The sequence below is a fragment of the Triturus cristatus genome, chromosome 10 (assembly GCF_964204655.1).
Source record: "Triturus cristatus chromosome 10, aTriCri1.1, whole genome shotgun sequence".
Lineage (NCBI taxonomy): Eukaryota > Metazoa > Chordata > Amphibia > Caudata > Salamandridae > Triturus > Triturus cristatus.
In genome coordinates this window covers 268,074,512-268,087,470 of record NC_140593.1, presented here as the reverse complement: position 1 = coordinate 268,087,470, position 12,959 = coordinate 268,074,512, and the positions used below count along the sequence as shown (strand labels likewise).

General features: G+C 44.8%; 1 protein-coding gene across 1 annotated transcript in view; it reads left to right on the top strand.

The window, feature by feature from the left end:
* Window positions 1-12,959, top strand: part of VPS50 (VPS50 subunit of EARP/GARPII complex) — a 748,521-nt gene that overhangs the window by 340,889 nt on the left and 394,673 nt on the right. The window contains exon 21 of the mRNA XM_085630983.1: window positions 11,201-11,322. Within this exon, the coding sequence (XP_085487109.1) occupies window positions 11,201-11,322 (122 nt within the window). The remainder of the gene's footprint in view (window positions 1-11,200; window positions 11,323-12,959) is intronic.

Here is a 12,959-nt window from a genome sequence, read left to right as displayed (position 1 = left end):
CATTTCGCTGTGTTGGAGTCCCCAGTGGTCCTGAGCATATAATTCCTAAAACGCCTAATTCATAATATGCATGCAAGAACTGCACTCTGCTTATTAACCAGCCCAGGAATTACTGAGTAGTACCTTGAACCCCTAGGAGGCAGCTTCCCTGTACTCCTACCACCCTTCGTAGGGTAGGTTAACCTGGGTCCTTCAGGCACCGACATTCCTGCATGCTTACAGTGGTTCCTAAGCTTTTTCATCGCAGCCCCTTGGTGATCCTAGCATGCTGTTCTTAGCATTAGGGGCTTGTGCCATTACTTCCCCCACCTGCCCTCGTCGTCGCTGGGGTCGGCAGCTAACGCCGCACGGACCCTGTAGGCACAGAACCTTCCTCTCAGGACCACAACTGCCGCGTGGCATTGCAATCTGGCTTCAAATTGACTGGCCACCATTAGCCTCCCACTGCCTCTGGGAGGAGTGCGCCCAGTGTGATGCAGTTGCTGAGGCACCGGAAAGGGAGCACAGCAGGGTGAGCTCGACACACGAGATCCGCTCCTAATCTCCGACTACGTGACACGGCCCAGTACTCCTCCGAAGATCTGGGCTGTGTCTTCGGTTGCCCAGCAACGCTCCAACGGGGCAGTCGTCTCTCTGGTGCATCCCACTGGGGTGGGGAACACTGGTCCGGGGCACAGGCATGTTGCTGTCCCTCCAGGAAGTGAACACGGCGGCTGGTGCTGGTTTCGGCGCTGAGGTTCCTCGGGCCGGGGCTTTGTCATAGGCGCCCCCGGCCTACCTTGCTTCGCGATTCCGGTTACCACAGCAACCTGCCACAGCTCCAGCAAAGCTTCCCGGCAGGTGGGACCCCATAGGGGGGTGGTCATTGCCTTGCGGCCGTCACTTCTTGTTATTGGTTTCTTGACCTTCCCTCAGCCCGGGAAGGCCTTTCAAAGAAAAAGTAAAGCAACAGGTGTTTACCAAGAGTGGCGCACAAAATCCTCAGCAAAGCATGAGGAAGTTCAAATAAACACCAGGAAATTCTCTTGAGATGTAAAATCCAACGCTCCACACATGTTTTGCAAAGTGGAGAAAGAACAGTCTTGCCCTTTCTCCTACTCCAGACAGGAGCAGCAACTGCAGGCTATCCCACCCCACGCATGTCAGTGGCAGCGCTCCTCACACAGTTCCCATCCCTCCTTCCAGGCAGGTTACCTTGAGATCCAGCAAAGATCTTTCCATGAAGTCTTTGATTTCCCTGAGACTTCCTACAGGAGGCAAGCACACACAAGCCCTTGGCGATTTTCTTCACAAGTAGGATACCACAGCAGTGCAAAAAGTAAGTCATTTTCCTCCACCACAGACAGAAGCAGCAACTGCAGGCCAATCCATTACTCACACAGAAAAGGCCGCACTCCTCACACAGCTCTTGGGGTTTAAGGTCCAATACTTGTACCCCATTTTCTCATTGTTCCCTTTGATTCAGAGTCTCTGAGCCCAGTCCAAACCAGGTCTGTCCTCTCTGGTCCAGCATGACCATAGGGGGTGGAGACAGCATTCTGCAAAGGAGAAACCGCCTATACAGGTGCTAGTGAAACTCCTCCCACAACTCTAAATGCAGCCCAGGTCTATTCAGCCCAGCGATGAGTCACCCAGGCAAGGCAGGACACACCTCAATTGCCCTTGTGACTGTCTAGAGTGAATGCACATCCTCAGTTCCTGCCAATCAAAATCAGACACTGAATACACAAACAGTCCGTGGCCTACAGAATGGTAAATAAAGAAAATGCCCACTTTCTAAAAGTAGTATTTTCAAACTCACAGTTTAAAAACTACCTTTACAAAAAGGTGTGTTAATAAATTCTGAGTTCAGAGAGCCTAAACTCCATTCCTCGATCTTGTCCCAATTAAAAGTTAAACTTTTAAAATGTTACAGTGCAGCGCCAATGATGGGACGGACAGCCTTTCAGCAGTGAAAAACAAAATACACAGTATTTCACTTTCAGGACATGTAAAACACACCAGTACATGCCCTACCTTTCACATACACTTCACCCTGCCCACGGGGTACCATGGACCTATCTTAGGGGTGCCTTACATGTTAGAAAAGGGATGGTTTGGGCCTGGCAAGTGGATGTACTTGTCAGGTGAACATGGCAATTTAACACTACACGTGCAGACACTACAGTGGTAGGTCTGAGACACATTTACAAGGGTACTCATGTGGGTGGCACAACCAGTGCTGCAAATCCACTAGTGGCATTTGATATATTTACAAGCCCTGGCACACTCAGTGCAATTTACTAGGAACTTACCAGTAAATCACTTATGCCTATAATGAATAACTGCTCATATTCACAATATGCATAGAGAGCAGTGATTTGTACTGGTAAAGTGCCCAGAACCATATGGCCAACAAAAACAGGGTCAGAAGAACAGGAGGCAAAAGATAGAAAGCTTGGGGATAAATCTGCAAAAATGGCCAGGTCCAACAATGGGTGATGGTGGTGTGTGCTCACTGGTGTTCTCGTGGCTTACAGTGATATTGCAACACTTGCATATAATGTTTTCTGTCTACAGTTTTGCATACAATCTCAAAAGCCTCGACAATAATCCTAAAAATCCTGCTTGATAACTGACTTTGTCTTAAAACTTCATAGTGTAAACACATTTTTCTTTTTTCTTCTTCCTTTAATCATCTGCATGCCTCCTCTCTCTGAGAGTCACATGCATGTTTGCCTTAATCCCTATTATGGCATCTCTGCAAATTGCCCACACTTTACTTCAAATATAACAAACTCTTCTTTAAAAGTGAACCCCCCATGCAACCTAACAATGCCTAAGCTCCTGTAGCTCATCTATTAATACCATCAATCAATACATGAATTCACTTATTCCACTCTCCTACTAAAGGTCACACCGAAATCCTATTAATTTATTATGTCACATAGAAACTAGAGTAAATGCAGTGTATGGTTTTCTTAAGAACGTAAGTCTAATACCAGTTACCAAAAAAACAAAAAACGATTACCCGTGGGTTCCGGAGCAGCATGTTGCCCAGCGTATAGCACTACTAGGCCTGGGTGAAGTGGAAATTATGCTGAAATTGGGAATTTTGTTAAATAAATCCTCCTGCTAAAAATTGACGTTAAGAGCACATTTTGCACTAAATTATGGCATGAAATGACAAATTTGCACTTTGTGTAATAATGCTAAAACTAATTGCCCCAATTTAGCATACCCCTAAACAGCTCGTCAGGGGTAGTAAGTGATATATAAATGCATTTACAATACAATCTATAAACTGCAATATTAATACAATAACTCTCAGCGTTTGGGCAGTTGATTGTAGTTCATACAGGCTGTATAATATTTCCCTTTTACTGCTTGACACACACGTAACTGGGATGTCCATCACCTAGTGTACTACCAGTCCACAGCAAATAAACCACCCATCACCAACTGAACAGTCATGGAATAACTGAAAAGATCTGCCACGTGCTGCTGGCCAACAGAGGATTTTAATTTAATCCACTACTGCAGGTCCCACCTAGCTATATACTATGACCCCTTTACATTTCACAATGACTGTCAGAGGTGAAATTATATTAACAAAATCCATCCTAGCAGATCTCTCCACCATTGGTCCCACAACTGACACCCCAGTGCCGTAACCAGCGAAAAGGACAATGAACAAAATAATTACTTTAAAGTAGTGGTTCTTAACCTGGGGTCCGCGGCTGCTTAGAAATTAAAATAATATTAGCAGTTTAATAAAGTGGATGTAAACAGGCGCGGTGCGTCCATTGGGGCGTGGGGGCGTAGCCCCCCCGACCGCGCCCGCAGCTCCCTCCTCTTGTGAATGTCCGCAGCTGCAGCTCCCTCCTCTGTGAATGTCAGTCAGCATGACGTCGGACCGTGGGCGGTCCGGCGTCATGTTGACTGACATCATTGTCAGAGGCCTTTGGGAAAGGCAGCACAAGTGCGCATGAGTGGGCATGGAGCTTAATTTTTTACTCCGTGCCCAGTCATGCGTACTTGTGTTTTTGCTGCCTTGCGCATGCCCATTAGGAGCCCCTCGGTCTCCTAATGGGCAGGCGGCGGGCGAGGAGTAGGCTGTGCCGTCAGCCAATCCTGGCGCTGCTGCAGCGCCAGGATTGGCTGAGTGCCGGGTTGCCAGTCACTTGCGTCACGTGGACGTGGTGTTCTGGACCGTTTGAAGGGGCAGAGAGGCGCCAACGCGGGCCAGGAGAAGAGGCGGTCACCGGTCAGGTAAGTGTTTTTTAATTTATATTGTCCAAGTCTTCTGTTCTTCGCACTACATATTAACACAAATAGATGAACTATCCGTGCTCTGTTTTCCTTAGTACAGAAAAGCAATGCCATGGTATGTCAAGCTGTTGTATGAATAGAAAGTTTGGGTCCGAGTACTTCTAAATGTGGTCCTGGCCCTTTTTAGGATGAACGTTAGTTTGTTTTTGCTGACATTTATCTGTTACACGGCAGACATACACACAACAAGTTACGGAGGTTAATTTAGATTATGAGTAGTAGTAATCAATCTGATCGCCACCACTGCACGTTTACAAACCGCACTACAGGTCGGAAGGGCCACTGAAGGCAGCACTCTTTGAGTTGGAGAAGCGGACACGTCGCATGCTGTGTAAAAAAGAGAATATCAGGAGGATGTAAAAAAAATTGTGTCTATAATATAATTCGATTTCTTTTCAGTGGCTAATTGATCTAGCATGTGGTGCTGGCGCTGCCTGGGTTTTAAAGTTTGTAGCACCAGCAGTAAGTAGCTCAGGTACGAGTCCTTGTATTTCCTTCCTTCTTCCATTTACTTAGTCCTATTCACATTACTTGTAGTACTAGCTTTTGATTTTGATCACCTCAGCGCAGACCCAATTAGTCTGGAGTTTCAGTGTCTGGGCGCATCTACATGCAACCTGATCCTGTCTAAATCATTTAGACTAAATGGTTAGCAATGGTTTGCTAAGAGGCGTTCAGCCCCTCCCTGCCGTGTCTTTCACTTGCAGCCTTTCACAGACCAAAACACTAATCAACACTCCAGGTCTCCGAGACAAGGCTGGGCAGTGATGTGGCAGCCTGGCTTTGATGCCCCGAATACGTTTGTTTTACTACACTCTTGCTGGAGATAACAGAGGAACAATGGGGTTGGGGGGACATCAGAATAGAAGGAGGCTGAGAGAGTGGGACGTGCTAGGAGTGTTGTGTGCCCTTCCCGTCTTTTACTCCCTGGTTAAGTTTACATCTAACCCCCTCACAGGTTTACCTGCAGCCAATGAAAGCCATAGTACCTGAACGTAGCCACTTTCTCAGCCAGGGAGGACGAAAGACTGGAAAGTGAAAGGAAGTGAACCAGGCCCTAGTAGTAGCCATACAAGTAGGAGAAAGGCTGTTATTAATTATGCTGGGGAATATTTTATGTTGAGCCCTACGAGTCAAAATTATGTGGAGGACAGACTCAGGCAGTGCAACACAAACACTAATGCACCCACTACTCTTGCAAGAGCACATGCACTCCTCTAGTGCACTGTACTTGGGACCAGAGACAAACAGGTTCCCATCTGACAGGCATCATTGTGCGCTCGTCCAGCACTCCAGAACACAGGCATGCGCTGCAGACTCAGGAAAAAGTGCACTCAGTAAGAAACATATGTGCACTACACGGTGTACACCAAGGAGCACACGCATTCATCCAGCACTTGGGAACCCAGGCACACACTAGCGGGCTCAGGAGAATGTGAACTCAGGTTGGCATGCACTAGCACCCATTAAGCACGGCGGCCACAGCACGGTGTAAATTTGAAATGAGGCAAAAAATGTATTGGACTTTATTCTGTGGCTGGCTGATTGTGTTGAACTGATAGCATGTGTCGCTGCCCAAGTGAAAAAGTCAATAAAGCTGTAGTGGTTCAGGCCCCACTCATTTAGCATGAGTGTAGTAAGAGGGCAGTATGTTGTTGGTGGTGCATTTGGGTCACACTGTCACAAATATTGTACTAATGGATAGTGCAGTAGCATAGCGCACTGTCATTAACATATGGCATGTTTCCATTAGCCATAGCAATAACCCCTACATTTGTACAGACAATCATGCAGTAACTTCTAAGTCATTATCATATGAAATCTCTTTATTGATGTCATTGCTTCAGTTGTACAGTTGCTTTATTAATCTTCTTGTTTTCTCAAATTTGCATTAAAATGCACCATTTGCGACTCGCTTTTGAACATTTTACTGGGGGAGAAACCCCCCATCCCTCCTACCCAAACCCCTCTTTTGACGGTCGGACTTGCTCGATATGCTCACTCGCCACAGGGGACTCATCGTGAAAATTTACGCTTCACCACTTTCAATTGTCACCAGCCGCCACTGGATGTAAATGAAGAACTAAAATTGAAAGTTGAAAATTTAAAAACGTTATGTTAATGTGCAGGAATTTTAAATTGAAGGCTAAAAATGGTTAGTATCTTCAGATTGATTCATCGGAGCAGTGTAAGTACTTAAAACAGAATATAGTATAGACGAGTGACCTGAATTGATTTTTGAAAAGCTCTAAACTTCACATTAATATTACATTTCAGATTTTTTTTTTATATATTTGTTTGTGAATTTAAATAAAATATTTCATTATTTATGTATTTGCTAGATGAATGACTAGTTATGTTTTTTGTGTATTGTTTCGCGTTTATAATCATCGAAAAAGCTTATGCTGAGGTCTCTGGATTCCAGTAGTGACTCAGTGGGGGTCCACGGATTCCAATAACGATTCATTTGGGGTCCCTTGGTTCCAGTAATGATTACGTAGGGGTCCACAGAAGTCAAAAAGTCAAAAAGTTAAAAACCACTGTATGAGGAGACCTGCTGACCTGCTCAAAGTTGGCACCTTTCTGAAAACCATAAACTGTGGACCTGTCTCTGATACTTCTTCATCCATCACACTTCTAAGCACTGTGTCCAATAACACAATAACCGCATCTTGTTGTCTTCACTCATGACATGAAAACACTTCCCACGCAGGATCAAGTAAAGATTACACTCTTCTCACCAACGACCCTACAAGTTGTAGTGTTACTCATATGACAAGCGCTATAGTGTCAGACATAAGGATAGTAACTGCTATATAAATATTCCACTGCCATACAAAATAATGAATTAAACATATACATTTGTATAAATCAACAATCATTGCGAAAGCCAATAAATCTTGCTTTTCAAACCTTTTGGAGGAAGTCATGTGAGAGGATCATGGCTGTGTTTTACACAGGGGAAGCACATAAGGGAGAGAATAACATGCTTCGCATGGGTGTGGAGAAGTTTGCAAGGGGAAAAAACACAAGATGGAGAGAGCAGCATGGAGTGCAGCAACATGTTTTGTAGGGGGAAGCACATGAGGGACAGAGCAGTATGGAACATGGGGGTTGTTCTCTGGGCAGCGGCTGAGAAGCACACATAAGAGACAGCAGCACAGCTGAGGAAGCGTGCAAAGGAGAGAGCAACACAAAGCGTAGGGAGTTTACAGGGGAGTAAGAACATGCCTGAGAGAGCAAAATGGAGTGCAGGGGAGTATTGTTCTCAAAGAAGCACATGAAGGAGAGAGCCACAAGGAACACATCGATGTTTTGAAGGGAGCACACAACGGAGAGAGCAGCAGGCATAGGAGGGGTGCAGGGATGGTTGCACTGAGGAAGCTCAAAATGGAGGGAGCAGCATGGAGGGCCAGGGTGTTTTGCAGAGGTAATTACACGATAGAGTAACATGGAGCGGGGAAGGAGAATCTTGTGAAGTGGGGGGAAGTACAAGAGGAAGATGGCAACACATAGCACAGGCCTATGGTGTATTGCTGGGAGGAGCCCAAAAAGGAGAGAGCCATATGGAGTGTTGGGTTGTTTTGTCAGGTAGAAAGCACTAGAGGTAGCGAGCCATAAAGAGGACATGGACAGGGCGTTTTGCGTCGAAAAGCACACAGGAGAGAACACTGACCACTGGACAAGTGGTATGGTGAGAAAAAAGCACATGAAGGAGAGAGCTGGAAAACACATGTATTGTCATGGAGTGCGTAACCAAAAAGTAGTTCCTTATAAGTGAGCACAGTTAAAAATATGGTAAAGAGGCTGTGCTCCTGCAAGTTGATAAACTCAAGATTGACCGGATGGGACAAGAAAAAAACAAGCAAAACAAATAAGAATTTCAATAAATCCAGTCAATGGCTCTGATGTTTAAATGTTATGCTGCAAACAAGTTTGTCACTCAGTACCTACTATGCGCCACCTGAACAAAGCGCAATTCTGTGGCTAAGAAACTTAGTGTAGAAAAAATGAATAGTTCTCAAGCTAAGAAAATGAAATATTAGAAGAAATTAATGTTTATCAAGCTTACTTCACTGAATCTGTGCAGAGATGGGCCGTACTGACCAGAATGCACTGGAAGCTCCACCGAGTCATGTTTCATTAGAAACTCAGCTGTTAGTGTGTCCTTAAGCAGTGGAGTGGGTGGGCATTATCGGTCAGTTGCATATCCTCCCCAAACTATACTATCTACAGAAAAATTTGACATTCCGTGAGATTTTCTAACCTACATTGAGGATAGAGACCAGAAGGAGAGCTATTCCTAATGATTTATTTTTTACAAATATCCTCAGGAGTATCCTTTTCAGAATGCACGGACCCTCACTCACCAGATGGCCTGCTTTATCATTGGGTCTTGCTCCTCGCTGGGTGGGCAGTGCAGTGCCCAGCGGGCCCTTCAGCAGGGGACTCTATGGTGGAGATGTTTCTGGCACTTGGGGGTTATAGAATCAGTGTTGATGGTTATAGTTCTTCTGGACTAAAACTGAATGTATTTCTTGTATGTTTTGTAAGAAGTCATCCTGTTATGGATAGACAGTAATGCTCACTTGTATTTAAAAAACGTTGTTCTTTATATAATTAAGTGTTCCTTAGCTGAATGTGCAAGACGGCGGCTGTGGAGAATTGTGGCTCAATGGTTAGTGCGGAAGACCCTGATGCAGAGGTCTGGCCCGGGACCAGGGTTCAGTTCCCGCCTTCGGCGGCTCTTGGATCCAATTTCCCCGGACCTGATAATTCTCGCCTCGGTGCCTATTCTAATCATGGGTCCCACTGTGCAACTCTGGGCAATAGCTTGCTTAATCTCCACAACGGCCCCCACAGCGCTAGGATGCCTGGCTTCACCTTGGGGGTGCCCAGGAGTGGACATCTCGCAGGAAAACCAGGAAGGGTTCCACAGCAGTATGAATACAGCGCTACGAGACCCCTGGGTAGAAGTGCGCTATATAAGTACAAATACATTTACATTTACACTACAAGTGGGGAAATCCCAGCAGTAAGTGAGAAGGCATTCGAGCAAGTCGGCGGGAAGAGACAGACCCTAAGTTGGGACAGGGAGAACGGATGTGGAGGCAAGAGAAAGAAATGACCTTTTTTCTAGTGCAAGTTAATATGAATCAGCACGTTGTGGTGCACCTAATGTGTTTCCTGTAGCTAATGCTGTAAGCATTTCCCTTTTAAATTTGTGCTAATATTTTCTCAAAAGTATGAATCAGCTCCTTGCGTCAGAGGCTTCAGTGAACAGCAGTGCTATCAATTTAAGGTCGCCAGATATGCACCAACGTTTGGGAAACCATTGGCTAAAGCACCCCAATGTCAGTGTTGGTCAGGCTAATTTATTGTGGCAATAATGCTACCCGAAAACCATGCAGTATTTTAGCATTAGGTTTCAGAACTCTATAAACGCTCCTTATGTACAAGAGATTGGAAAGTGTTGATATGTGCAGTGAGTGGAGAGACAGGGAAGCGAGGCACGAATGAAAGCGAGAGCCTGGGCGAGGTCAGAGAGACCAAGGTGAGGTAGGTGGAGCAATGAGGATCCGAGCTGGGAAAGAGGGAGACCAGGTGTATGCGCCATGAGGGAACCCGGCAAGGGGAGCTGGTGAGGAGAGCCGTGATGGGAAAGGAGCAGATGGGAAGGCAGGAAAGCTTGTCGGGGGAGAGAAAAACTCAGAAATGAGGAATGTGACAGACTGGATGGAGAAGCATGGTGAGCATTCATGATCTGAGCAGGAGCCTAGAGCGAGAGACAGTGCATTGGGCTGGCAATGAGGTAAAGTTACCAGATATAGAGGCAGAGTGACTGGGAAGAGGGAGCGAGCGGGAGATTAGACTGAACAAGGAGTTGGAAACAAGGCAAGGGGAGCCAGTGACGTGAGCAGCAACAGCTGTGTGATTGGGCAAGGGATGAGGATGGAGGGATGAACTGGAGCCGTCGAGACTGGAAGCAATGGCAGGGGAGAGAGACCGGTGGACTTTTAGGATACAGGGGTGAGGAGAGTGATGACTTGGGGTTGCGGGGGAGGGGGGCAGTTGGGGTAAAATGGAGGATTGAGAGGTATCCTGGAGATCAGGACACATGAGGAAAGAGGAAGGCTTAAGTGATCTAATAGATGCTAAAAGTTAAATGCTGTCCAGACGTGCAAAATAAATACTTTCCTGATGCGATTAGTGGAAGTATACAACTGAACCAATCAAAAAATGGTGAGACAAAACATTGCATCACGAACAGGAAGCTGAATTAGGCAGGAAATGCTTTGGACCATGAGCAAGGGGACAGACCCAAAGCCCACTCCAAATATACATTCAAGCAGCAGTAACAATAGGCCTGTCGGTCAGCTGCCACTGCCCGGGCCTCTACATTTCTCCTCAGCTCCACGAATGTTCAAAGATACATTTATTTAAGGCTTTTAGGAGTATCAGAATAAAACGTTTGTCCATTATGAAATATCATGCCAACGAGGTCCAAACACTTTTTTAATAAGCATTCCTGCAGTTAAACAAGTTGTTGATATTTGTACAGAACAATATCCTTTTACTCTTATGCCACATAAGGTTTATTAGAGGTCTGTGGGTGTTATTTGGGACTCTTAGCAGGTCTATTTTTAAATCTCTCAAGAAGCTCGTCATTCGTGATCGAATTAATTATATTGACCATCGCTTGTCAAGTGTTTGCCGGCTAACAATTTCCCATCCTCTAATGTTCCTCCAAACACTGCTGTTTACGAGGTGTGTATTTATTTAAATATTTTTCTTATTATTATCATTAACTCTTTGTTTTTGAAAGTGTTCATTTTATTGTTTACCCACATTTCATATGCTTGACACCCAGTTATATTTCTTTTTTTAGGAAAATACATGCAAATGATGACTATTCTCAAACCGATCGCATTTGATGTCATTCATTGTATGTCTCAACTATTTGATTACTATTTGTATGCTGTGTATACGTTTTTCGGTCGAAATGATGCGGTAAGTATTGTTTCCAAATAAATATCCTTCTTTAAAATACATTTTCTGCATGTAATTGAATTCCGTTTTGTTCTAGGTTATTTTTGTGTGAAGTGACACTCCGCTTTATAGAGTTAAATGTTTTTGAAACGTCTCCCTCGGTACAATTAAACAAACCTGTAGTATTTTCGGTATTATGCTGCTCTTAAAGGTGCTGTGAGCATGTTGGGCCTCATTCCCAAAGCGGTTTGTGTTTGTCAAAATGACACAGGTGAATAGCTTCATTTTTGAGTAAATGAATTCAACTCGCATGGAGATTTCCTGGGTAGAAATGTCCTGGAAGTTTGGAACCTCCCTAAATCATACACGTTTGTGGGTATTTGCAAACTTCTTTAATTGATCCCTGGCCGGGAAATGATTGGAGATTTGCTCTAGTCAAGCTCAAGTGTAAACCACAGTTGTATATTTAATCCGGTGCAGTGGCACCAGCAGGAGTCTGCGTTACGCGCCAGGGAACTGGTAAATCATTTTCAGAGTGGAAGATCACAGAGACCTTCCCCCATTTGGTGTATGTTAGGAGCGGCTCATATTAATGGGCTAGAGCCTAGGGACGCTGCCCGACCAGTCAAGGAGGAGCAGAAGGGACGCACCCTGCGGCAGCTCGACACAGAGGAGGGTTCCTGCGTGATCTGGGTCATAACCTTTGTTCTCTCTAAGCTGGGCGCCCATGCAGAGGGCGATTCATCACCACGAGTTCAGCTAGAGTGTGCATATTGCAAGCTTTTTTGTTTGTCATTGATGAATAGATATTTAAGAGGTGTGCGGGAAGCATAACAAAGAAAATATAAACTGGTAGAGCAACAGCAACATCTTAAGAGCTCAGAAACGTTTTGGGTGCTTTTGTCACTATTCACATTTTAGTGAAATTCTGGCTCCCAGCACTTCAAGATGTTATTGTGTATCTCTCGATCACCAGCTACTCCACTCCCTGATCTCCCAAGGTTATTCCCACCCCTCCAGAGACCTGATGACATCAGGCCACTTTGTTGTGAAAAAATGTATTTGCAGTTGAACAGATCAGAGAACTCTTTATGTGCACCTGCTTTCAGCATAGATATGCAGCACCTAGTGCTCTTACAGTCTTCATTTAGTTCTCCATGTATTACGGTGATGTACACAAAATTGCAACTTGTGAACAAAAAACAATCTAGATCACTGACAGGCTCTACATTTGGCTTCTGCAGAAAAATGAATTCCATGAATTGTATTTCTTCGCTTTAAATGTTTTCCACCTTACTGTCTTTTGCTGTGTGAAAGCGTGTATCCGTAGAGCAGCTTATTTTTTTTTTTTGCAAATCTGTTTTATTGATTTTTTTAAAAGTGTAGTACAGCGTTATACATACATCGATCACCGTTATGTAGCATAATTCGCATATAGGGCACCATGTTGACAAATAATAGATGTACAGTTCATGTCCTGGGCAGCGTGTGAAGTTATCAAGGGCAAGGTTTACTGGTAGTCTGGCATTAGTACATTAACAACCAGGTGCACGAGGAAAAGATGGATAATGCAAGTAGGCAAGTAGATACAGTGAAAACCTCTGCGGCCTGCACATTGAGAGTCCTCTGAAGCATGAGCTTCAGCGATTGACTAGTGC